The sequence below is a fragment of the Ochotona princeps genome, chromosome 1 (genome assembly GCF_030435755.1).
Source record: "Ochotona princeps isolate mOchPri1 chromosome 1, mOchPri1.hap1, whole genome shotgun sequence".
Classification (NCBI taxonomy): domain Eukaryota; kingdom Metazoa; phylum Chordata; class Mammalia; order Lagomorpha; family Ochotonidae; genus Ochotona; species Ochotona princeps.
In genome coordinates, this window is record NC_080832.1 from 169,136,053 (window position 1) to 169,162,532 (window position 26,480).

General features: G+C 48.6%; 1 protein-coding gene across 1 annotated transcript in view; it reads right to left on the minus strand.

Annotated features, from left to right (window-relative positions):
- Positions 1-26,480, minus strand: part of HIVEP1 (HIVEP zinc finger 1) — a 135,154-nt gene that overhangs the window by 10,774 nt on the left and 97,900 nt on the right. Inside the window, exons 4-7 of the mRNA XM_058670508.1 lie at positions 14,104-19,985; positions 10,854-10,987; positions 9,997-10,172; positions 6,968-7,069 (exon numbers count right to left, since the gene is read on the minus strand). Coding sequence (XP_058526491.1) covers positions 6,968-7,069; positions 9,997-10,172; positions 10,854-10,987; positions 14,104-19,985 — 6,294 coding nt within the window. The remainder of the gene's footprint in view (positions 1-6,967; positions 7,070-9,996; positions 10,173-10,853; positions 10,988-14,103; positions 19,986-26,480) is intronic.

Sequence of the window (26,480 nt, forward strand, 5' to 3'; positions counted from 1 at the left end):
ACAGGGCCGTGTTCCCGTGGCTCTCTCATTTGCTTAGGCCTGAGTGGCAGTTTGGAGGGCAGCGCCTGTGCGTGCACGTAACCATCAATTCTAACAAGGTGGGGACTCCTCCAAAAGGCCCGTGTTCTCATGGTGACTTCCTTACGGCACTTCCAAGTTCCTCCACTTAAATCAAAACTGATATTGCTCAATGTCCCTATGAGTTAACCCACTGAGGAGGAGAAAAGAACTTATCAGCTACAAGGCAAGACAGCCAGCCACAAGTAGTTAAGATCAGGAGTCTTTGGCCTGCATCCCGACACTGTTCTCACAGCCACCTTCAAGGGATTGCTTCAGTTGGGAATTGAGCATTGCTGGAAATGACATTCCCAGGCCCGTGTGGCTGGCAGAGCAGGGAACAGGTGCATAAAGGGTAAGGACAAATGCATACGTAGACAACCTTTAAGCAGAAACAAAACAGGGCAGCCTGCAAGTACCATAGACGTGGCAGAAACCTGACGTGGGCTCTCCTGGAAAGCCCCGAGCCCAGGCAGAGGGCAGAGGGCAGAGGGCAGAAGGGGCTGCTGTAGGAACGCTGGCCTCTCATGAGCACTGAGCACGTTCCGTGTCCTGAACGTAGGCCCAGGGCCACACTTGGGTGAAGACGTTATCTGTCCTACAGAGGAGATGAGGTAAATGGCCCAGCCCCAACCTTCTCCCTACACGCCCCAAACATGCTGCTCGGGCTTCTGGGAGTTGTTCTGCAGGGTCCAGTGGGGACTGCAGCTTTTCTGCTAAGACTTAGAAAGTATGCCTCTCACACAGCCCCCTTCCTGTTTGTTGGTGCTCCTCACATTTCCTGCAAGTCTGCCATGACAGAAATCTAAATGTACATGGGACATTCTCACATATCTCATTAGCACTGGTAGTCTCTGTACTGAATCCAGCTGCTTCTCTTCAGGCACCACAGAACTGCACAATGGAGCTTAGCATGCTATTGGCAAGGAGCCTGAAGTAAGTCCATCAAAACTAGGAGACTTAAAGCCACACATTTTTACATGATCAAGACCGATGTTGAAAATATTAGCTTTTCAAAAGGCACACAGATTCCAGACCTTGAATGCAGTTGCTTATGCTTTCTCAAAATGTTTTACACATACATTTTATTGACAGAAAGACACACAGAGATTACCCATCCACTGGCTCATTCCTTAAAGAGCTGGGCCAGATCAAAACCAGGAGATGGGGTCTCTGGCAGGACTCCCATGTGGGTGGCACCCACCTCTGCCTCACAGGATGCACACCAGCACAAAGCTGGAACTGGCAGTAGAGCCAGGACTGAACCCCAGCAACCTGATATGGGATATGGGTACTCCAAGAAGCATCCTAACTGTTTTTTCAAACACCTGTCTCTACTTAGTCCTCTGTCCACGGCATTACCTGGTAGGCGTCTGTAACCTGTTAGCATCCCTAAAGAACACATTTCAGTGGTACTTAGGAAAAATCTAAGCCCACAAAGGAGTTAACTGGTTATTTTTTATTTCTGGATTCCACAGAGTAAGGCCCCACATTCTGCTGGCAGCATCTTAGTCTTCTCCTGTGGCTCTGTTGTTGGCATGCAGCAAACAGGACTCCAGGTGGGTGTCACCAGTATACTTCTACAGTAGACATCATGACAGCTAACGTGAGAAAGGACAAGAGCCTTGCCACACAACACAGCTGCTAACCAGGAAGCCCTGTGTCAGAGGACCCCACAGGAGACAGCGGAGCCTTACTGCTTATTCGCCAGGCCAGGTGAATGCAGAGTACCCCGGAGGCGGGGCTCTTGAGAATGGCAGGAGATGCTGCAAGGGGGCTCTGCAGGCTACCCTGAATGCTGGGGGCTGGGGACTGTGGAGAGGAAACCCACGTGTATGAGGGAGCAGGAGGCCCTTCAAGCCTACAGATACCCCAAGACCACCTCCCACCCTTCAAGCTCAAAACTGCGCCCTCCGGAAACCTCTCCACAATGGAGTGTCAGCTACCTCTTCCAATCTTGCTGTGTCTAAGAATTTGCATTTTGCCTTGGCACACAGAACTGGCAGCAAAATGAAAGCCATCATAATACGTTGCTCTCCTTGTCACATCTTCATGGAACCAGGCAAGCTCCAAAGACTTGCAAAAAACAAACAAACAAGAAACAACTTTACAGCAGGAACAAGTTAAGACCTCGTGTTTCTTTGTAGTTTATTCCATGGGGAAAATTTGCTTCTTGAGGGAAACTAGGTCAGAGGAGAAATTCATGGCAGCAGAGATAATGCTCTAACATAACCAATGAAGAGCAAGTCTTCCCAACCAGCCATTACTCACTTACATGTGAACACCTGACACGGGACATGACAGGGAAAGACACGCACCACCCAGCCCTTCCACCCACAGGGCAGGCTCCACCTGGTGGAGAAAGATGGATGCTGACCCTGGGAGGTGGCCAGAGATCTCTGGCTGTTAAAAGTGACTGGCCACTTTATGAATGCATGCTTACCTTAGTGATTACTGTCTAAATTCCCACTGTAAAACAGTGGTAACAGTAAAACAAACAAACAAACAAACAAACAAAAATGGGGGCCATCTACCATGAAAATTCCAGGAGTGCAGAGTAGAATCCCTATTGCATTTTGTCTCCTAGGGTTTCTTGGACTTTCGAGATAATCCAGATTAAAAGTCAGGTATACAATATGGTTCCAAAGAGAAAATGGCTTTAAGTGAGTTTAGCTAATATAAAACAAAACAAAACAAAACACCGCCCAACCCAGACTTCCTTAAGAAAACAGTATTTGTATGCCACTGACAATTGAGAATGAGAACACTGCTACATTATGTCTAAGAAGGCATGATTTTGAAGCATCAAATGGTGCAAGCTCTGCTGTAGAGACTCTGAGTGCATGCCAGCACCAGTGAGCAAGGCTTGGATGCAAACCACCACTGCTGCTCGCGCACACCACCATCCCGCACATGAGGGCCTGTTGGCCCCTGTCTACATTAGGTCTCCATGTTTCATTTCTTTCTCTCAACCTGTACACCTTGGTCCTCACTCAACCAGCCCATCCCTCCACAGCTACACTCCTTCACTGTGAAAACAAGGGATCTCCTCCAGCCCTTCCGGGATTCCCCCGGACAGCCCTCTGCAGCCCATCTAGCTGCCCTTGACCCGGCCCTACTCCTGGTGTGGGCAGGGAGGCCTGCCAAGTGTGGGCTCACCCCCGGATCACAGCCCTGGGAAAAGGATTGCGTTCACACTGAAGAGTTGTTGAAATGCTCCAAAAAGACTAGAAAACTCCTCTTCCTGCTCTTCAGAGACACTTAAAACAAGAAATCTGGAGAAACGACTACTCACGATAAGGCAATGCATAGTCAAAAACAAACCATCTTCTGGTATTGTGACCAATGCCTAATAAATAACAAAGGAGCAAGTTCCATAGGTTACTTCTATACTATCTGTATTGACCTTGGCCCATACAACACAGAAATGAGTTATAGGGAAAGGTATTAAAGTGTGAAGTTACAGCTAACATTTAATTTTAGTGAAGGAATTTATTGGTTAATTAGTGCATCAACTTCTTTAAAAAATCAAAGTATTTCCCATAAAATTATATGCTATCTTTCCTACTCATTCATTTAATGGGTAATTATTTACTGCCTACTATGCTCAATACCCAGGAGCTATAGTAGTGGACAAAACGGTATTCCCTGTCCTTCCATCAAGCATGTTCTGGTTGCTGAATAGATGAATAATTACAACACAAAGAGCGTATCTGGCCATAGGATTAAACAATGGATACAGTAATGCAGGCAGCTAGAGAGAGGGGTGCTTCTTACACAGGGAGGCTTTCTGGGGTCCCACGAACAAGCGGTTTTTGCACTGTAAGCTGTAGAACAAAGGAAAGAGATGCAAAGGCCTGAGCCAGGAGCCTCCTGGGTGAGCTCAATACAGACCTGGCAGGCCAGAGCTGCTGTTGCTGAGTGAGCAAGCGAGGAAGGAGTGGGAGCCAAGTCCCAGACAGTGCGGTGAAAAGGAGTGTGGGCAGGGGGCACCCATGGAGTACTGGGCCACAGCTCTGCATGAAGCAACGGAGGAGGGTTGTAGAGGAATGACATTGCTGGGTGGCAACCAGTGTGGCGCTGGCAGCGTTGAACCACAAAGCCTCAATGGAAGCTGTCAGGAGCACTCAATAAGGTGACGGGACCTGGAGCCGGGGGTCGCAGGTGGTGCTAAGACACAGTTGGAGTCTCAGGACATTCGGAGGGAAGAGCACAGCAGCTTTGGGCAAATTGGAGGCGATACGAGAAAGAATGAATGTCAAGGAGAACTTGCAAGGTTCTAACTGAGCAACTGCTAGTTTGGGAGAAGACTGTGTGCATCTTAGAGAAAGGGGCCAGTAGGGAGCTTGGGGTGTATCCTTGTGACACACCCAGGGGGCACCAAGCAGGGATGGTGTGAAGGGGCTGTCAGCAGCACCTGCCTGGGGTTTGGAGTCAGACAGTGAGCGGGGCAATGAGCAGGGATAACAGAGAAGCAGAGACCTCAGTCGGGGCTCTTGAAGGGGTGCGGGGAGGGGCTGGCACGGCATGGGCAGCCTTAGGGTGGGGCAGAGCGCCCTCCAGACCCCACAAGTGCCACAGGCTCCTAGGCCTCCCCTCCATCGGAAGACGCACCTCTGATGGTTGTCAGTTAAATTTTCTTTAAAAGCGTGATGACACCCAACTTGAGTTTAGTAATCAAGAAACCACAAATAAAGGAAAACAGAAAAAGACCTATCGAGACACTGAAAATGTGACAGCACAAATTACAACTGAGGAGCTAGGGAAGTGCGAAGCCTCTCCTTGAAAATCATGCAAACTCACACAGTATAGTAAATTTCCCAGCTGTCCACACACAAAGTGGTATTGTTCGCAAAGACTCAGAGTACACACACAGAACCACAGGCCAGTCCCTGGGGTGCACAGACATGTTCAATGAATCGAAAGGAAGATCCCTAACTCTTGCAGCTCTGCCTCTGGGTGGCGGAAGGCTGGTAACAGGGTGGGGAGAGGACCCGCACCCGCAATGCCCCACGAAGCCTGTTTATTCATCTTTTCTAAAGTATCCTGGAATCATGATGAGGACATGAAGCAAATCTAAGAGAAGACTTATAGTCATCAAGTCAGGTGTGAACACAAGAGTGCACGTACTCTGCAATTTTTTGCATTTTAAAAAATCTCAAAATATGTTTTTAAAAGCATGACAGAGAGGAATAAAGGAAAACAGGATGATGCATTTAAAACAACCACTGTTTGCTATTTGCACTGACAATACAAACATGTGATAAAGTAAGAAGAGAAATACACTTTGTTGGACTAGTATTTGAGGTCCCTATTACGACACAGCTTTGGGCAAAATTTCACCTACACGTTACATTTTGGTGATCCATTAAAAATCATAAAGAAACTGAACCCCCTACCCACATCTAACAAAACCAACTCAGAGAACAAGCATGATGAGCTTGTTTTATCAGAAGATCTACTCCAAATGGCATTAAGTCAGCAGTTTCAATTTATGATCGAAGACTGGCTTCAGATGTTTTTGGAATAAGATGAAATTACAAAACTAATGGACAGATACGTAAGCCAATCAGCCAGCCAATTGAAATCTACACAGTGCATGATAATTAACTGAAAGGGCATTAATTCTCCTAGTTTTTGTGAGTCTCACCTTACAGCATTAACAGCCGTCAGAGTACATGTTCTCAGAGTCAGAACTTGCACAGGGACACATTCTCCGGACATCAAGGTTTCATGTGTAACCTCCACCTTGGACGGTCCACCATCAGTGGACAATGAATGTGTTTGCTGAAACTCTTAGCTTTTTATAAGTGAATCACGCTTACAAAAGGCATCACTTCTTCTGCATGTTTAGAAATAAGTCCTGGCTGTCTCGCGTGGCGTGCTACTGGTTGTCAACTGGGATAGAATGCATTTCATATTTTTTACCTACATTTTCAGTGGTCATTTTTTTCTTACCAAATTAGCACATAATAAGAAAAACACATAAATGCTTAAGACATAAAAAAACCCCAATGGAATAAATGCATTTTTAATTCTCTCTGGCACATGACTCTTTGAATCAAAAAAGACTTTTTAAAAAAGATATTACTATTCTCTGATCAATCACAACAGATGAACAGGTTTATTTTCCCTCAAAATCTTGGTCAGAGATGCATGTGCTGAGTTGCCAGTTTGCATAAAAAGAACCAGGAAGCTTCATCACAATGGTAAACGCTTTGGAGAAGCAGACGTTTTGCCCACAGGCACTTTCGGAGCGGCCACAGCGGGCAGGATGCTGTACTGGGTGCTGTGGGTGAGGCCGACACTACTGCGCATGGATCCGCCCAGAGAGTCAGAGCAGTGTGGGGGGGGGGGGGAAACTCAAACACGCCAAGACCTCAGGGAAGGGACAAACCGTCCCTCACAAACAGCAAGAGAAGGGAAAGGCAGAGACGGCTTGGAGTGACACATCTGGGCAGCACCTCCAAGGAAAGCGGGAAGTCGATCAGCGTAGCCAGTGTGCTGCTCTCCTGGGGCACCAGAGACAGGGTTTAGAGAGAGGGTTGCACAGGCAGGTGGGACTGAAGCGTGAGAGTGGGACAAGCAGCCGGGCAGTGAAGGCTGGGGGCACGCAGGCTTTGGTGAAGGGGAAGCGGGTCACAGCTTCTGTGGGAGGCCCCCAGCAGGCGATAGGACCCGAAACGGAGGAATCTAGCGAGACACCTGCTGCGGGGAGGTGAGTGGAACAACCGCAGGCAGACAGCTGGAGAGGAAGACAAACTTGAACTGGGAGGATAGATCAGCGGGCTATGGCACAGGCCAAGTAAGGGGTAATAAAGCCGGAACTACGCAGCATGAGCAAGAACAGAAAGAAGAGTCTGAATACATAGACAACAGCATCGATGAAAAATATGTTAGAAAGCCTTACCTGACTCTTCTGTGTCTTGTTCCTCTAGTAGACCTCCTGAGACACCTAAATCCACACATTTCTTGCTGTGTGCCTTGGACTTCATGTGTTTGGTCAGATTTCCTAAGAGAAGAGGGAGGATGCTTACTAAGCTTATACAGTATGTTTTTGCTGCTATATTTGTCAACACTGGCAGACTCCATTTCTACTTTGAGCCACAGTACAGACTGTGGTTTCACAAATCCCATGACTGGCCCCAGGAGCACGCAGGGACCCACAGCTCCGCGCTCTCGGAGTGGTCAGCCTCCCACATGGTTGTCAGCGGGTAACCACCAAGGTTGTCTTCCCCAGATCCTAAGCATCCTGAGTGGTAAACACCCCTTCTCTGCTCTTCTCAGTGGCTTAACTCAGGGACACTGAGCAATTTGTCAACCGTGCTTGATCCCTGCGTTATAATCGTCTCACTGAAGGAGTGTTCTTCCAGCAGCTACATCAACCACTCCCTGTATTAGCAGCTGAACAGGCGACCCACGTGCTCATGAATGTACGGTCAGCTCAGATTCTTCTGGGGACACCAAACATCTCAAAGGTGACATTTACACAGGAATATCACTAACAAACGCAGTATTATACCGAAATCTAAATCCCGTGCTGGGAGGGTTGGGCCGAACCTCAGCGCTTGGGGAAGTGGCTGCGAGCCTGAAGCTCTGGTCCAGGTTTCAGACCTGCAGGAGCGCACGCACAGGCAAAGCCACTCTCTTGGAGTGCTTCCCTTCCACAGTTCTCTTTCAAAACACTTTCGTTTCCTAGAGAGGCTGCCACAGCAGACAATGTGCTATCCAAGAAGTTAATATATGACTATTAATGAGACAAACTTGGAAAGAAGTTTTTTTATGCAAATATCTCCTATCAATATTATGAAATTGTATATATGGACTTAAACACAGTTTTTTCAATAGTTAATAAACGTTCTCCCCATTTCCTGGTTCTGTTTCTTGATTCCTACAGCTAAGTGCGGTACAGATTTCTGTGATAAAAAAGGGAGTTACATCTTGCAGAGACAGACACTATTTTCTATTGACTGACCTGATCAATTAAAATTATTTTTAAGACATTTTCATGAAACAAACTGAGAACAAATGATGAATTACAGACCCATAAGTACTGGCAGCAGAAGGAGCAATTTCTGGCACGACAGCTCACTCTTTCAATAGTATTTGGTCATCTTTATAGAGCGTACCTATACACACAGCTTCCTTTAAAAGGTGCCGTGAAATCTATTTTACAAAGATTCACAAAAAGTCCACTGCTGAAAGGAAGCTGCCTCTGGAGAGCAGGAAGTGCCAGGCCAACAAGGGGAAACAGGGAATTCTTGGTATCTTCTTGACCAGCCTCATGAGCTGAGGAAGCCTCAATCAATTAAAAGTTTACCATCAGAGGTGAAACAAAACACTCAATGAAATTCAGATATGCAGAATATTACAGAAATGTAAGCCGTGAAAACTGCTAATAGACCAAACGCTCCCTCCTCAGGGTCCTTCTGCTCTGCCCACCCGCAAACAAGAGACTCTGTCAAGTTGTCTATCTGAGAGGATTACAGCTTGGCAACTTGGTATTTGTCTTCCAGAAGACAATCTCTCAGGCTCCACTTGGCTTTCCACATCCAGGCTGATCTTCCTCTCTTGCCCTTATTTGATGAATGTAACTTAAAACAAATACACTCCTTTTTAAAATTCTTTACTGAACAATATCCATTTCTTACAATTTGGTAATACTTTATTAATAATATCAGCCTTTTTAAGTATGACTCTGGCCTTAGTGTGGAAATTAATAGATATTTCTTAACCATAGGATCAATACCAGCAAAACAGTAATGACGTGGGATGGAAGAACCAAGCCCGCGGTTCCATCAGCGCCCTCCCTGGCAAGCAGCAGCAAGCTGGAATGCGCCCTCGAGGGAGGGTCTCCACTTGTCAACCCAACAGTTACACAATAAAGTCTTCAGAGTCCCTTTGATTTACTCAGAATTATGTGGAAAATATCTCATTGAGCCATTGTTCTTCTTTCAGATTCCACTGGCATTTCTGAAAAGAACTAATGTGAAGCTAGTCTGTTACTCTAATCTACAACTCTCTTTAAATGCCAATAAAATATGATCGAAAACTGCACGATTAATTTTGCCAAAATGTTGATCTCATTACAAAACAAAAACTGCAAAGGCAAACATAATCAGAAAAAAAAAAGCAAATAACTCAAAAGGGATAAGAAGTTTCTATGAACATTCACTAAAAATCCTCACCTCACAAACATACATTTCCATGATCACACTGCCCTGTGGAAGAAAGATTCCTACTTTTTAAAGGGTGGTATGTGAAATTAAAATCTCAAGTTGATACGCGGTGACCTAGTGGTGCAGGAAGACCCATAGAGGCTTTCAGGACACGAACAAGAACAACGCCTTAAAAGTTAAATAAAACCTTCACCATCAAGATGAGGCTGAATATAATTTTAATTATCAGTTCTGAGAGCTCCTGGTAAATATTCAACAGAAACATCAAAAATGTTGAAGGCAAAATTCAGAAGTTCTTGCGTTACAGAATTGTATCATGGAGAAAACTGAAAGGATGGTTCTACACGTCTAAAACTAGATAATAAAACACAGTGTGACCAGTACTGAGGTTCACTGTGGTCACTATTTTCACTCTTTCTATCTTTCAGCATCCAAATTCCTCGGGATCATCAACATCTTTTTCTTCTTTAGCTCCAAATTTTGTTCGGAAATATATTAGTCCTCATGTTAGACAACTGTAAAGTGGCAAGTTGCTCCTTTTGGAAAACCTTACACTTGGCATATACTTTCTAAAAGCACTCAATGAAAAAACTTTTCTCCAGGAGTTCTAGAAATGTGCAAAGAAGAGGGACTACAATGTTGAGAAGTCAGCATTAAATTGGTGTATTTAAACTACCACAGTCTTGGTCAAGAACGTGCAAAGGTGGGGCTGCGCTTAAACACACTTGCAAAGGACCAGGCAGCCCAGTGCGTGTCCTACCTTTCGTCTTGAAGGAGAAGTTGCAGTAAGTGCAGTGGTAGGGGCGGACGTCTGTGTGCGTTCGTATGTGTTTCTTTAGCATGCTAGGCTTCTTACAACGTATTCCGCATTCTTCACAAATGTACTTTCCTCTTCCCCTGCCTCGGACATACACATACTCTTCATTTGATTTATACCTAATTTAAAGAAAAAAATCAACATGGAGATTGGACACTTTGAGAGAAAATACCAATAGTTAAAATTCAACCTATAAATTAAAGAAAGGCACAACTAGATTTTCTTCTCAATAGAAACTGTATGTACAGTGTGAATAATGGAATACTCCAGCTTTTCATGTCAATACAATACTCTAATATTAATTACTGTACTGGTATTCATAATATTCTAGTCCAACAAACGTTCAATATTGCATGAAACTTACAAATATTTCCCTCGTCTGTTACTGACTAAGTTCTCTTTCACTACTCAATCCCAGCAGAACTCCGGAAGTACCAAGTGCCTTCTGAGCTTCACGGCGACTACACTTGGCTTCCACGGCTCCTCTTCCCACACACAACACACAAACCCAGCCACAGGCAGCGAAATCTCAGGGCAGATACTCCATGCCATTCCCACTGCAAATTAACATGAAACCCATGTTCACTCTGAAAACATGGATCTTAACTGCCCGACAGAGCCCTCAGTGTATCCTAAATTAACATGGTACTGAATTTTGCCATGAGGATTACTGAATGAGCTGAAAAATCTTGCAACAATTATCCGAAACTGGTACTGATAAATCTTCATTCACATAAAAACAAATGTACATTTAAAAAGTAAGTTTAAATGTACATTTAAGAAGTAAAATTTGTACTTGCCCTCCATCAAATATTTTAATTCTTCTCGGTTCACTTTTGATTAGGGAATTTTCTTTATCTTGCTCACTGTTAATTTCAGAGGCATCTTTATTGCTGAATTCAACTAGTGTGGACTTTTGATTACCTAATGCTCTCTGAAAGGAAAAAAAAAAGAGAAACTAATTTAATAAAACTGAAAATACAAGCATGCTAATGTTTCACTGGCAATCAAAACATGGCGGAGTAGAGGACACAGTTAAAACAAGGCAATGCGTTTCCAAGAAGTAACAGGTTCAAAGGTCATTCACTTCAACCTCCTCCCCTGTCATTAACCTGCCAAGCCACAGGAGCATGATCAATCTCATGTCATCTTAGAAGGCAGTCACACTTCCCCGGTGCCCACAATCCACCTTGACAGAGAACCACAGGCTTGCAAATGCACTGGGTGTTCCTTCTGGTATTTAAGCTAGCACTCCTACTGCAGCTGAAGCATAGTTCTTCAAGTTTCCTCTTAGGAGCTGGACCTCCTGCTACCTATTTGTCATGGAAGATCTCATATCTCCTCCCAGTTAGGGATTTTGGAGGAAAAGCATCTCCTGACACCTCTTTCTCCTCCTTCCCATCATTTTAAAGCCCGGGGATGATGCCTCTCTGTCTTATCGAAAGTTCCTTGAATTCTGAAAACTGTAGGAGCCAGATCAACTGAAAAGCTGTTTTGGCCACATAGCAAGCACAACTCTGGAAAAGACCAGAAGAGGAGAGTGATCTATACTCCACAGCTTTCCCACAGGAACAACCGAATAGCACACCCTGATGGCGTGCAGGATCTTACTGTACCGCTAATGGAATGCTTCCTCACCCATCACATGAGGCCAGCCCCACAGGCCCTGGAGAAGCAGGCAGCTCAGTGAAATCACGCTCCTGCGAGAAAGGACACTCTCAGGGTCCGGGTCCTTGAAAAAGGGCACATGCTAACAGCAGAGGCGCAAGCTCCAGGCCCCTGACACTCCAACCTGAGGAGCCACTGTTCTCAACAAGGGCTTCTTCTATGCCAACTTTCTTTACAGCAAGTACACTGTCAAGCTGACAGCTCTCTATCAGCCTGAGATGACCTAACAACAGTGAGTGGCCAATGTGTACCATGAAACAGAGGCTCTGTACGGGCTCAAAAAAGCACCGTGGAGATCCCTAAGCTTACTGAGACAGCCGGCAGGCATGTTCCTCTGGGGGGCAGCGGAAAGGCATGTTGACCCACACCCCAACAGAGGAAAGCAGGTGCATGTTTACCCGCCCAGCCCATTGGGCTGCCCCATGATTGGAAATAGACATAATTCTCTTTCTCACCTTCTGTCCATATTTAAGTTCCCTTTAACTTTTGCTTCCTTTCCTATTATCAAAATCAGCTTAAGCAATGAGCTAAATACCCAATACACTGTCATTTTCTTAGGCTTCATTCCCTTGACCACTCTGTGAGGTTTAGGTCTTATTGATGCCTTGTAGTTTTAAAAACTCTTTACACCAAGGGGTGGGTACCATGGCTCAATAGGCTAGCTAGTCCTCCACCTGCAAGTGCCAGGATCCCATATGGTCACCGGTTAGTGTCCTGGCTGCTCCACTTCCAATCCAGCGTCCTGCTTATGGCCCGCAAAGGCACCAGAAGATGTCACAAGTCCTTTGGACCCTGCACTCATGTGGGAGATCCAAAAGAAACTTGACTTTGGATCAGTTTACTCTATTAATTGTGGCCATTTGGGGAGTGGAACAGAGGATGGAAGACTTTTTCTCTCTCCTCTCTGTAAATCTGCCCTTCAAATAAAAAAAGAAAGAAATCTTTGAAGAACAAAGCCTCTTTCTAGAATCTACCTGTTATTTTTTTCCATTTGGAATTCTCAGTGCATCACATTTGGGTCGTGGATGACAATCACCCAATCCCCACTCCATGACACACACAGCAGAGCCCCCAGACCAGCAGCACTGACCCCCAGCACTCCTGCTGCCTCCTCTCACCTGCCCTGCCCGCTTCGTGTGCTGCCCCTTCCTCCTGCTCCTCCTCCTCTAACAATCTCTTCCAGTTTTTTTGGGAGGACTTTCTTCATCCCAACCTTCTTCAGATCTGACAGACGCCAGGGTTCTAGCCTAGCCCCTCCTCTTCCTTCCAATCTCCTCGAGCAATCTCTTACCTGTGCCTGAAGCATCTCTGTGCCTTCCACCTTAAGATTGAATTCCAGACATGCACTTGCAGGAATTTCTTCCCAGGCACTTGGCTCTTAAGCAGAACCGTATCTTACAGGCACCTCAGAAACATGCATGAAGCTGTTCACGTTTTCAAGCTTAGATCTCTCCCAGCATTGAGATGGACTGAGAGTCTGAGCATTTAGACTTTACTGAACCTGCCACACCTCTTTCCCCTGCTGGTAAGAGCAGTGCTAGATCTTTTGGAACCATACATTTCTACCATATGCTGATACTGCTTTAACAGCTGTGCAGATTCTTACAAACCTATATTAAATGTTCGTGAGTCAAGGACTCAAATCTGTATTCCTCAACATTCAGAGTCCCATGTGATAAACTTACTATTTACTTATTCTTAATTGCTTAACTGATGTTTTCCATTGTATAAAGCCAACAATTCTAATGTGACTGATCGCACAAATTAAGCCGAAATGATAATTTCATGACCTTAGTCAATAGCTATTGACCACATCTTCTTACCAAGCATGGAAGTTCATGATTTTGTGAATCTTCTCTCTAGCACTAAATGACTTTCAGAGTTACTAAGAAAAAGACCTAGGAATGAGCTGGGTGTGTGTGGGGGGGGAGTCACAATCACAGAAGGTGTATAAATGGCTCTCAGAAAGACCACCACCTCTGATTATCCACAATCCTGTGGACGGCCACACTCTCCACACGAACCAAGGAAGCCTCAATAGAAACGGAAGCCCAAAGTGACCCTGCAATTTTCTACACTGTTATGTAGATACTTACACAATCAGCTAAGAAAACAACTTAAAAACTGCTCAGGGTAAGCTACCACAAATGTAAGTAAATGATCTTAAAATGTCTAAAGCGAGACTCGTGGGAAGGCCTCCACATGAACCGTCAGGTTAACTCTCCAGGGTAGCCAACACCTTGCCGTTCAGACACCATCACACATCAAGCCCAATTTGTTGTTCAAAATGAAACTATTCCCCATGAAAATGTTGAAAGGCAGCAAGGCACATCAAAACTATCTGCATAAGCCATGTTTGAAGATAAACTATATTTTAAGTACCTTGCTCAGGTTGCTTTTCCACTTGCTTGAATAGACCAATAAATCTGACTTCGAATGAGTAGTTATTGCTTGACAGTACAGTGATTTTGCAGTCTTCTGCTTCGAGTTGAGGAGAGAAAGAGCAACTTTTGTTGGCAAACCCAGAGGGTTGGGGTTACTGGAGCTGACGGTCCAATCAGAATAGGCTGACATTTTCTGGTCTTGCTGGGGCAAGGGCAGTGACTTCCGTCTTGATAAGTAACACCATGTAAAGCTGGTGGCTGTCTTCAGGCTGGGGAAAGCCAGTGGTTGTGCGTCCCCAGTGTCACATGATGGAGGAGCGGTGGCCCTTGGTAGCTGCCTGGGAGCCTGGCTGATCCTTTGGCCACCATCGGGTTGAGTCCCTGGCGATCCTTCCTGGTCTCCATCTGCAGCCTGGGGAGGAGGAACGCGGGCACCTTCCAAAGGCGCAGGCAACTTACCAGGAGCGGGAGCTGATGAGGCAGCGACTTGGGGGTTCTCAGGTTCTAAGCGTTCAGTTACAGGTTCTGCAATCACCAGCTTCAAGTAACCAGAGGAGGAATTATCAGCTGGCGAAACACCTGTCAAGTGGCCAGAGTCACCGGCACCTTCGGGAGGAGGAAACAGCCCCGGTTCTGACATGGCTCCATCCAGGGGCTCCGTCGTACAAACCTGCCTGACCAGCACAGGCTTCTTGTGCTTGCTAACTTCGCTAGCTCTGCCACCCAGCGGTGCCAACGGCCCGACCTCCGGGCCACAGATGGCTCCATTTTCCTCTTTGGCCCGCTTCTGGTGCTTCTCCATGGCAATGTCCAGGCTGTTGGCTGGGGACAGCATCCTTTTGCTAGAAGCTGAAGATTCTTGCTGAGGGGATAGTCTACCTACAGACATCTTCTGGGTTACAGGCAAAGATTCCAAAACAGGACCCTGGCTGATCTCTGAGAAAACACTTTCACCAACAAGTTCCTTCTTCAAGTTTGGCAAAGCATTCTGATCATTTTGTGAGTTTGGCATGGCAGTTAGCTCTTTGCCGATTGGCACCGCACCATGATTAACCTGACAGATCGGCTGAACGGACAAATCCTGGGTCACTAGGATTTGTGGCAGAGATGTCACGGCGGCAAAACAGTAGGCAGGGACACTCCTGTGAAGGGGAGCAGCCAGCACAAGAGGCGACGGCACCTTCGAGGCCTGGCTGCTAGCCGGGCCCAACTCCGAGGGCGGTGGGGGCGATGCACTGGACGCGGGATCCACGAGCTTGGTTGGGAACACCGCCGAAGCTGCGCCACCATCTGTGCCAACTGGATCTGAGAGGCCTTGATTTGGCAAAGGATGTACAGGATTTGAAGAGGAAGGCTTGTTGGAAGCGAGAACTTGACAATGCAGTTGGTATTTGGGAGCAAAGCAATCCTCACTTTTCAAAGACTCAGCTGAAGCAGAACCTGCTCTGTCACCCTGAGCCGACACTTGCAGAAACACCTGTGTGCTCCGCTGGCTTGAGGGGGCGTTGATTTGACTCAACACACTGATGCCAAAGAGCTGCTGGATGGGAAGGATGCTGGCGGAGCTGGACTTGGGCACTTCTGGCTGCAGATCCCTCCCCTGCGTTTGGGAGTGCAGCGCAGGGGATTCAGGGAAAGGTGTTTCGGGGAGGGCAGGGCCCTGAGGCGGCACTGCGCTCACGCTCACGCCCGGAAGAGCCGTATTTTGGAAAGAGGCAGGGTTTGCAGGAGGGAGCTGGCTGTCGGGAGGCACGTTTAAAGATATCTGCCGGATCAGCGGACCTCGCCTTCTCTCTAGCAGAGGCACGTACCCAGAGACGGCTGCGCTGGAAGCGGGGGAGGAGGAGGGCTGCGGTTCAGCCAGTGCCGCAGTCTGGGGAGGAGTCACGCTTCCACAGTCGAATGACTTGCTCCTGAACTCAGAGACCTCCATGGATGTCTGCACGCAGCTGATCTGTTCTGAGGCCGCGCGCCTCATTTCCCGGTGCCCTCCCGGAACACTCAGTGTATTGGAGCCCGGGGGGATGACAAGAAACTCGGCTTTATTTAGAAACTCGATTTTGGGGGGAGCCTCTGCTTTCGATATGTCCTCTATGTCGAAAGAGGCTGAGAAGCTGGACGTGTGCGACAGACTGCTCTCCCTGCTGAGGCTCCTGGACAGCGTGGAGTCAAGGCTAGACTCCGTGGAGGAATGCTCCACCTCCGCCAGCCGCAGCCTCTTCTTCTTGGGGGGCAGCTTCTCGGTGGGCAGCTTGGACAGGGTCTCGCTCCGCTGAGGCCAGCTGAACTTGTCTGACCTCTCCGCGTCGTGGCTCTGGGCTTCCAGGTCACGATCTGGCTCTTCTGTGACCAGAATCTCGGGCACTTGGATCTTGTGCTGCCGGACCAGTCTCGAGGGCTGTCCCAGCACATGCCTCTCACTGCACAACTTCCGGGGGCCCTCCTGAAGCTCTCCTTTGACGGAACCTGCAGGAGCAGGCTGCAAGGGACGAGGCGGATCGCAAGAAGGAAGGACTTCCTCTTGGGAGACGGGCAACACCTTCCTAGTGCCCAGCTCCTGCAGGGGCACGGCAGGACTGCCCTCAAAGGGCTCGAGCTTGTCAAAAGAGCCTGGCCTGCTTAGGGAGTTGGTGTGCTGGATCACTGAGATCCCACTCCCGACCCTGGCCAGCTCCCCTTTGTCGGCTACAGCCAAGCCCCCCTGCTGCTCCGTGCTGCTGGACAGCTTTGCATCTGGGGACTGCTCTGGGCCCCTGGCCAGCAGCTGGATCTGGGGGCTCTGCACGCGTGCGTTTCGGTGCTGCGGCTCCCGAGCCAGGGCAGTGCAGTGCTGAGATGCGCCAGGCGTGGAGCCCAGCACGCTCGGAAACGCAGGACCCTCGCAGGTCTGGCCTGCAGCCCCACTGTCGTTCTGCTGGAGCTCATCGTCATCCCCGACGCTCTTCATCTTCCTCCTTTTCCTGACCTGCGGCGTCTGCTCCCAGACGCCCGTGGAACTGGCCACTCGGTAGTGCAGCATCTGCGGCTGCGTGCTGCTGGCCACAGGGCTCTGTTCTGGCTCCCTCAGGGCCACCTTGGTTTTTGGTCCGTGTAACTCTGAACAATAAAATTTCTTATGGTTTTCAAAATTCTCTAGCTTTCGGTACCTGTTTCTGCAGGTTTCACACTCAAACATCGTCCCCCGCCCTTGATGGGATTTCTTCTTTTCTGAATGTGAGCCTGGGGCGGGAGCCTTGCTTCTGGGTGCTGCCCCACCTTCACTGGCAGCCTGGAAGCCCTCGTCCAGCGACTGCCCGGGACCAAGGGCCTGCCCATCCCCTGCCGAGGAGTCCTCTACTGCTGCCTGTCTGACGAGCGTGCGGGGATGCCCACTAACTGGCACCAAGGTGTTGGGGCCTGACACAAAGACATCATCATAGAGAGCGCCAATTTTGTCATCGAATGACTGGCTTCCTCTCAGAGGATGAGGGGGAGGGATGATGCTGGCAGGAACTGCTGAGTAACCTGTAGTGGGCATGGAATTGCTTCTGGTAATAGGCAAGCAGTCCAGGGAAGGGACTGACAGAAGAAACACCTGTTTGGACTTCTCCGTCGGGGTGAACGGGGACTTGGGTATATCTGAGCTGGAGCTCGTCCTGCGGCCCATCGGCTTTAAGTCAAACTGGAAGGAGTCCTTGAATATGTACGACTTGGGCGAGTCGATGCTGCCCCGGCGTGAGAGAGACGTTCTTCGGGGCTTGACACTGTCCAGCTGCTTATTGTCCACCAGGGCTTCGTTGTCCGAGATCAGCTTGGAGATCCGCTCCTCCAGGGTTTTGGTTGCCAATGGTGGGCGCATTTGTCCTGGCAAAAGCTGTGCTTTCTCGCCGGGCAGTAAAGCAGAGGGGGCCGGTGCACCACTGCAGGACCCAGGCGGTCCAGCAGTCTTGGTGGAGTCTTGCTCCAGGGTGGGGAACAATCTGGCAAAGGGAGTTGGTGGGCTCACTGTCTGGTCGGCACTCTCGGAACGTGAAAAGTAGCCAGAATCGGTGCTCCCCAAGCTGCGGGGGCTCAGCAGCAGCTTCCCTTGCTGTTCCTGGGAGCAGTCGGTCGCCTGCTGCCTCTGGAGCTGGGCGTGGGCAGTTCCCACGGGAGAGTCCTGTCTGCCTTCAGGCTGGCCTGCACCCCCTTTCCGGCAGGCCTTCTCATCCTTCTCAAAGAGGCCTGAGTGTGGCGCCTGGAGGTCCTTCTGTTTCTGGGCACTGCTGCCAGGTTCCGGCTTGAGGGGGACAACCTTTGGGGAGTCAGTTCTTGCAGGGGACATGGTGATGGGGTGCACCACAACTTTGGGTAACTCCGTCATGGCCTGGGACTCTGAAGATCTGTCCTGCGGTGAGAAGTCATTTGCCACATGGTCTGCACAGCCTGGGATGGAACTCGACATTGGCAAAGCCTCAGAACTTGACACCCTCTTCACGAGCTGCAGCTCCATGGCACTGGGCTCGTGTCGTCGTTCCTCCGTGGCAGCCTCCTCCTCGCTCTCTCCACTGTCCTCCACATCTGAGTGGATACTAAGTGCTTTGGGGGACTCCTGGGAAAGGAACAAGCCGCTAGCGTCTGGCTGCAAGACCAGACCCAGTTTGATGGTGTGGGCGTGGGACTTTTTGTGCTTGTACAGATTACTTTTCGTCTTGAAGGAGAATCCACAGGTGACACAGGGGTAGGGCCGCTCTCCTGTGTGCGAGCGGATGTGCTTGAGGAGCACGCTGGGTTTTGCACAAGCTCTGCTGCAGTACTCACAGATGTATTTTCCTTGCTTTTTTGGCTTCGGATCTTTCAGAAGATTGCACATTTGTTCTACGCTTTGATTAACAACTGAGTTATAAACTGGCATGGGGGGAGACTGGGTGGCAGCGGCTGGGCTCGTGGACAAAGGCAAAGAGGAATTCAGGTGCTGGTTCTGAAGAGGGACCTGAGTTCTGCTGGCAGGCGGAGGGAGACCTACAGATGACGTCACTGTGCTGTTATACACCTGCTCAAGTTTGGCATTCTCTTGATTCTGCAGGGTTGTTTGGGATGCGGTAAAACTTAGACATCTAGGATGCTGTTGGTAATGTTGGCTGGACTTGGTTACAAAGTGTTCGTGTGGACTGTAGGAGCGAGAAACAGACTGAACTGCCACCTCTTCCTTCTGCTGGGCAGCCGACACCTGCGCTGCATATGAGGTACCAGGGGAAGGCTGGGATTCAGCCATCAAGTCTTGTGAAGTCTGATTGGGGGCATCCAGTGAACTGTTTTTGAATCTGGAAGGGGATCGTGCAGTTTTATTTGGTTTTACTTTTTCTGCCTTCATTGCACAAGATGAGCCCTTTTGGGACAGCGAGCTGAGTTCCGGCTCCATGGCTTTCAGTAAAACATCAAAGGCGGTCGTAGTATATGGAGGGGAGGGCGTCCTAGAGCGAGGGGCGAGGCATTCACTGCTGTCAGTCCTGGCTGCACTTGAGTGCCCCTTGCCGTCAGGGACACCCAACCTGGCCGGGTTGGAACCTTCAGACTTCCACCTGCGCAATTCTGCTGGATGCTGGACAAGCAGGGGCTTCTTTGGGGAGACGGAGGCGTTGGACTTGGTGGCCTCGGCATGCACCCCGGGGGCTTCTCCGTTCTGTTTAGGGCACTGCTTGCCGCTCTTTCCGGAAAGGTGGCTCCGCTTCTTGTGCGGCTCGGGAGCGCTCTGGAGAAGGGTGAAAGACGCCTCCTCTGTATTTTGTTTATGTTTTGCCTGAAGAGGATTTCTCAGTGGGGATTTTGGTATTTTTTTCAGGTGATTCTCAGCTACAATCTTCTTGCGTTTCACACCTTTAAGGGATTCTGAGGTTCCTTTAATACCAGCCTCTAGGATTTCTGTTAGAAAAAAAAAAAAAGGAAGGAAGGAATAAAGACCAGCTGGTAAAAATCAGAGCTACACCAACTAACTGTTGAGAAGTGGAATCTCTTGTCTGAGGAATGTCTACATTCAATAAAACTGTTTTCTAACATTGTGGCAAATTTAAAACAGTTGCCAATCAAAACTGATTCAAATATTTATACAAAGGCCTTGGTGTGCACAACTAGAACACTACGCTCTTTATCAGAGAGACCAAAGCCGTAAGCCAGGCCTCTCAAAACTGGATTACTCATCCACCAATACCTGTTATCATCAGGACTGAGGACCCCTCTACACAAGAGCTTGGGAAAGCTGCACAGGAAAGAGAGAACTCCGCCATCCCAGGCTGTGTATCTGGCACACAGCAGCGATGCTGACATCCTAATGCCAAGGGAACCACTACACGACAATCTTCAGAACAGAAAAGTCTCAGGTGGTCACGGGGCATCAAACCATTGCTGAGACAGCGCTTCTATCAGGAAACAGAAAATTACGGAAGTAAGATGATTCATTTTTGTGACAAAGGTAATATGTCACAATGCTATAATGGGTCTTGAGTAAAAACATATTTTTACTATTTTAGCTAAAAAAGAACCTCACTAGATAAGTTTCTTTGTAATAGGGTAGATAGTTATTTAAGTGGGCAAAGAGATGAGACTGGCTGAAACTTTCTGCAGAAGACAAACTACCTCCACTTCTACCTATCTGGGAATAAATCAGCATTTTAAGTGGCACTAATCATTCACAGTCTGTGTCAATTATTATATTTTTAAACAACGATTACTATAATTTACTTGGTTTCCATTTGTTTGATCTAAAAAATTATCCAATCGTATTGTTATTTATTTCCAAATAGCTGTTCCAATAGTGTTGCAACATACATATCTGAAATTCACGTTGGACTAAAATGTCTATACCACACAATACAATGACCTTGCATTCACCAAGGACTAAAACATAAAATTCACGTTGGACTAAAATGTCTATACCACACAATACAATGACCTTGCATTCACTAAGGACTAAAACATAAAATTCAAAAAAATCTAGCCATGTTGGGACTGTCCTATACTAATTTTATAATAAATAGTAATAAAAATAGTATCCCACTGAAGATCGTTTAACCCACCATAATCACCAAAAGAAGGGGGAGTACCTCATGATACAACAGTTGAGCTGAAGCATAATCGGGAGAAAAAGTGAGCAGCATTATTAACTTTCCCAGGAAGATGCTGGGAGAATCCTTTTTACTCTTGGACGTATTCATTTATGACCCAGCTCCCACTGGCTTCCAGTCAGTGATGTGCTCCCCGGCTCTCGCTAACCCTCCAGGGGAGGTGGGCAGCAGGAGGACTGGCAGGCAGAGTGAGGAGCTTCTCCAACCAGTTCTGATACACAGGTGGGGGTGTCCTGCGTCCAAGCCCATCACGTTTCAAACAACGACAAAGACAAGCGCCTTGGAGCATCAGTAGGCGCGGCTGAAACGCCAGGCGCAAGCGAGACTCCCTGACCCTAGTCCTGGCTGGCTAAGATGGTGTTCCCTACACTGTTCCACATAGCTTTTGGACTACACCTTTAAAGTTCTCCTTTTTTAATTAAAATGAATTTGGTCCAAAGAAAAATGCAAACATTTAACCTGCAGGTGCAACACAGACACTTTAAACAAACAAACTTTAACTCTGTACTTAGGATGGAAGGCTCTCAGCAAGGTGGCTCTGGCATGGCGGGTGAAGCTGCCAGTCTGGATGCCCACATCCCCACACCGAGCTGCCAGTGTGAATCCCACAGCTCTGCCCAGCTCCCTGCAGACATGGTTGGCAAGGCAGCAGGAGGTGGCCCAGGCGTTCGGGACCCTACCATCCACAGGAGTGTGAGTTCCTGGCTCCTGGCTTCCAGTGGCCACACACCAGCTGGTGCGGCCACGTGGAGAATGAACTAGCAATGTAAGATCAATCTATCACTCTTTCAAATAAAATAATTTCTTAAATGAAGCAGCATGAAAAAAATTTACTCAAGCTACTTTAAAAAAACAAAAACAAGAGGTGAGAATTTCCCAAAAGCATGTCGTAAGAACTGGAAAAAACAAATATTTTTGACAGATTTTAACTACATGTTTCAATTTTAAGTTTTCTATTTGAATATTAATACTACACTTAGGCTTATATATGAAAAATTCCTGCCTTTAGAATACTGAATCAGCTTTGCCTATTGGCAATTTGATTTATTTCAAATTTCTTCCATTATATCCGCAAGGACATTTTGGGGCCTTTTTCCTTTGGGGTATCAATCATGCTCAGCACAGATCCGTTTCCTATAACTTACACTGCTTTCGTCGCTTTGCATTTTTCCTTTTGCTTTCTCCATAATTTCCTACAGTTTTTTTCTATGTCACTATTCAGTTTGGGGGCCATTAAGGTCCTCGCTGTTTCAATTTTGTTCATCTGGACAGATGTTTGCTTTTACTGTATTTGCTTAGTTCCATATTTCAGTACAGTAAACTGGGATTCTTACTCTAACAAACGTGTGCTCTGGTGGGGTTCTGTGCTAAGGCTTGGCATTGGGTCTGTCTGCTGCGTCCCTGGGGCCTCTCTGTTGCCTGCGTCCTGAGGAAGGGTTGGACACAGCTTTACTGTGCTGCTCGGGTTCGTCCTGGGTCAGGTTCACGCTCCCTGGACTTCCTGCACCCGCTTTCTGTAACAAGGTTCGCCATCCTTGTTCAAGCGGTAAAGCCCACTCATGGCGTGCACTCTGCAGGGCAGGTGGCAGTAGGATGAGCCTCGATCTTCAGTGTCTACGTTCAGGGGCTTTTACTGCTGTTCGGGGAACAGAGATGGTGGCAGGGAGGGCATGAGAGACGCAGCACATGGGAAACGGCCGCCGTGTCATCAGCCTGTAAGCGGACACTGCTGCCCACCTTCCCATCACATCTCCTGATTGTCACTTTTGGGAAAGGGGGAGTCAGAATGGGCACTAAGCCAATAACTGGGAACCCATCCCTGAGAGCAGGTGAGATATCACAGGATGATCTATTCGGGGTCCTTTCAAAAATACAACCTGGATCTCCAGTAGCTACGAACACAGCTGTTAGAGAGTGGCAGCTGTTACTGCCCCTTGCTCGTTTACCTACAGAGAAGAGGTGGTGTACCCAGCAAGCCTGGCAGCCTTATGGACAGTACCTGGCACAAGTGCCCCCTGGCCACAGGACAATGCAGCCTCAAAGTAGACAACGAGCAGGAAAGGGGCAGGAGAAAGCTATCCACTGGCAGCACCAAGCTTTCCTATAATGTTAAAACCATTTGCCATTATAGCGGATCACACAGAAAACATGCTATGGGAAACGAGAGAAAGACCGATTGTGAAACAAATGGCAGAAGACAGGCCAGTGTTGGACCAAGCAGCACAGGCCTTCCCCTGGGCCCCGGCCAGGACGCAGCGCCCTGCTATGCCCTCAGCAGAAATGCTGTCTGCTTGTGGTTGCTTTGTTGCTCTGGAAGGGAGATTGGCTGTGTGCTTGGTGTACACCAAGGATAAAAGACAACTCTCCTTACACAGGAGAGTACTTAGTCTGATTGGCAAGGGAGGGAAGAGTCAAAACACAAGTCAACTGAGGCTGGACATCAGCTTCTCAACTTGGTAGTGGGCTCCAGGAAATGACTGAAAATCAGGCAGAAATTGGCACACCAACAGGTCAAAAACCCAAATACAGCTTCATTAAACAAACACAGAGGGTAGTTAGGAGAGGAGGCAGAACACTAGAGCTGCCCCAACAGAATCGCTGACTGCCTTCGCCTCCTAGGAAAAGGCGAGTTCTCCAGCAGTGCGGAGCTGCGAAGAGCGGCGAACGGGTGCCCCCCTGGAGATGGCCGACTGGCTGTGGGAGGACTCCTCAGGCCCTGTGGACCACAGGCTGGCCCAGAGAAGGACCCCACGCGTGCTCATGCAGCACACCCGGACAGGAATCAGGCCGCGCTCAAGGACTTGGAGTCGTTCTGTTCCTCCCACCTGGGAGGCCAGGATGGGGGCTCTTGGTTCAGGCCTGACCCAAGGAGGAAACCAGCAGATGAGTGATCTCTGTCTCTCTGTCTTTCCAACATAAAACAGAAAGAGATTTATTTTAAAGCAAATATCATAGTCAATTTCCAAGGTCACTTCCAGAGAATTACAGATTAAAAATAAGCCAGCTTCCTGTTTTAACCAAGTACTGGAGCTGCTAGTGAGATGTGCCGAGAACACTCTCAAGGTAGGAAAAGCCCCAACCTCGCAGTGCATCTGAAAGTCTGCCTTGCCTAGGAAAATCGCTTTTTCAGAAACAATAGTGTGACAAACCTCAGACCTCTTTGGGGCCTTTGGGACCCAAGAATTCATTCTGTAACAACGGAGAAGAGGTTGGCTCAGGGACAAAGACCGGAGTCAGGGCAGGTGTCGAGAAGCGTGGCAGTAGCCTATGCGCTGAACGCAGGCAGCGGCAGCGGGCCTCTCTGCTCACCGCAGAAGACCACCTGCAGCAGCACTGCCACGCAGCCCAGGGAGGTTTCTGTCTTTGTATGGAAGCACTGAGCATTGAACTTGAGAGAAGAAAAAAAAAAATCTGCTAGTTTTCCACTCTGCTGAACCTCAAACTCAAGATTCATGTGCAGAATTGTAAGGGAAATGGTGAGGCTAATTATGGTGTAACTGCGTAACAGCACACATCCATTTAAAATAATTACAATGATTACAAAGCAATATGAAAATTACGATACATTAAGTACACACGCACACTCCTTTCTTCCCCCTAGAGAGAGGTCTGGGTTGAGGCATGGACTGCGGGACCCACAGGGAGAGCTCCTTTGGGGAAAGCGAACAGAAGACCAGCCCAGGGGGATACGCTGTGGCAACAGAGGGGCTGCAACCGTCCCTGCATTTAGGGGTGCGCCGAGGGCCAGGGAGAGACACGGAGAGACAGGGAGGGACTCGGAGAGATGCAACATGGGCCAGGGAAGTGTCAGGTGTCAGAGCAGAGGCACTCCAAGCAGGAGTATGCAGCCAACAGTTCAGCCTTGCCTGACACATAGGAAGGAAGGGATGGCCATGTGCTGGGATGTGGTGGTCTCTGGGACCAGGAGAACACCCAGCTCTCCGAGCACAGCATAAGGGTGTCACCCGCAGGAGCAAGCAGGGCTGGAGGGCACAAGGAAGCACAAGGGCCAGCAATGTGGAAATGCGGCAGCGGGAGCCGGGGCAGGGTGTAGTGTGCTCCCGGCCAGTAAGCCACGGGCAGCAGGGAGACCATGACTGACGACACACAGCTGCCATGGGTGAGGGGTGGTACAAGGGAGAAACACCCCAGGGTGGGAGCTGCTGACCGTGGTGTGTGTGGGGGGACTTTCTCATGGAGTGGGGCGCCTGGCCTGAACTGCCTTGGTGGACAGAGGGGGCAGCATGAGCAAGGATATTGGAGAAATGCAACAGGCACACACTGGCAACAGGAAGTGGAACTCGTTGGCTGACTGGTAAAGCCAGAGGCGCGATCAAGGAGCTGACTAGAGAGCACAAGAGGCTAGAACTCACTGAGCAAGTACCAGGAGGCCACGTCACTTCCTCCCGGCTTCTTCCCACTCCTCCGCATGTGGCCACGGCGGAAGGTGGGCTGGCAATCACGGCCTTTCGTACCTCCCCACATACCCTGCGGCCAACTCATCAGGCATGGGCCATGCTGTGGAACCTTCTAGTCCTCCATCAGGCCCAAAACTCTCCTGCCCCTCAGAGCGTACATGTGCCAAACGCGCAGCTGAAATAACTTTAACATAGACTGTTTTTACCGTTCAAAGCACAGCACCAATGCCACCTGCCGGTTACTCCTCCCGAGCTCACAGCATTTCTCATTACAACCACAACCTGGAGTGCCTCGTTTGCCCTCCTTACCCACTCCTGTCTCTTCTGATGAGCAGAGAGGTAAAAAGGCACCTTTATTACCCACACCTGCCACCCTCAAGGGGGGTACTCGAGAAATGCTCATTCCTGAGAGAGCAAACAAGGAACAGGTTTACCAACGCCGGGTATAATTCATCACAGGAAATGTAGAAATCAGAAGTTCACAGGACCATTCTCAGGGGGAATTATAATTAATAACATTTAACATCTATCCTGTATATTTCCAAAGAAAAATCACCGCACTTGCCTCAGGGTATGGGCCCTGAGCTTTGCAACGAGCAGTCATCAGACACCAGGGGCACTCCTGAGCCCACCACAAAGTCCAGCTCCCAAGGCAGCCACACCCAACTTGGACCCCAACAGGGCAAATAGGGTATGCAGATGGCTCTTCTGGGCACAGTATGGGAGAATACCATGGGAACAGGAGAAAAGGCCACCAGTGGTTGGAGAGTGAGCCTGGACTCAAAGAACTGGGCGTCAGCATCAGGAATGCCCGCTTGTGGGCAGAGCTACGTTCTGTGGGCCTGCACAGCGCCCACACAGGGGCAGGACAGGAGCCC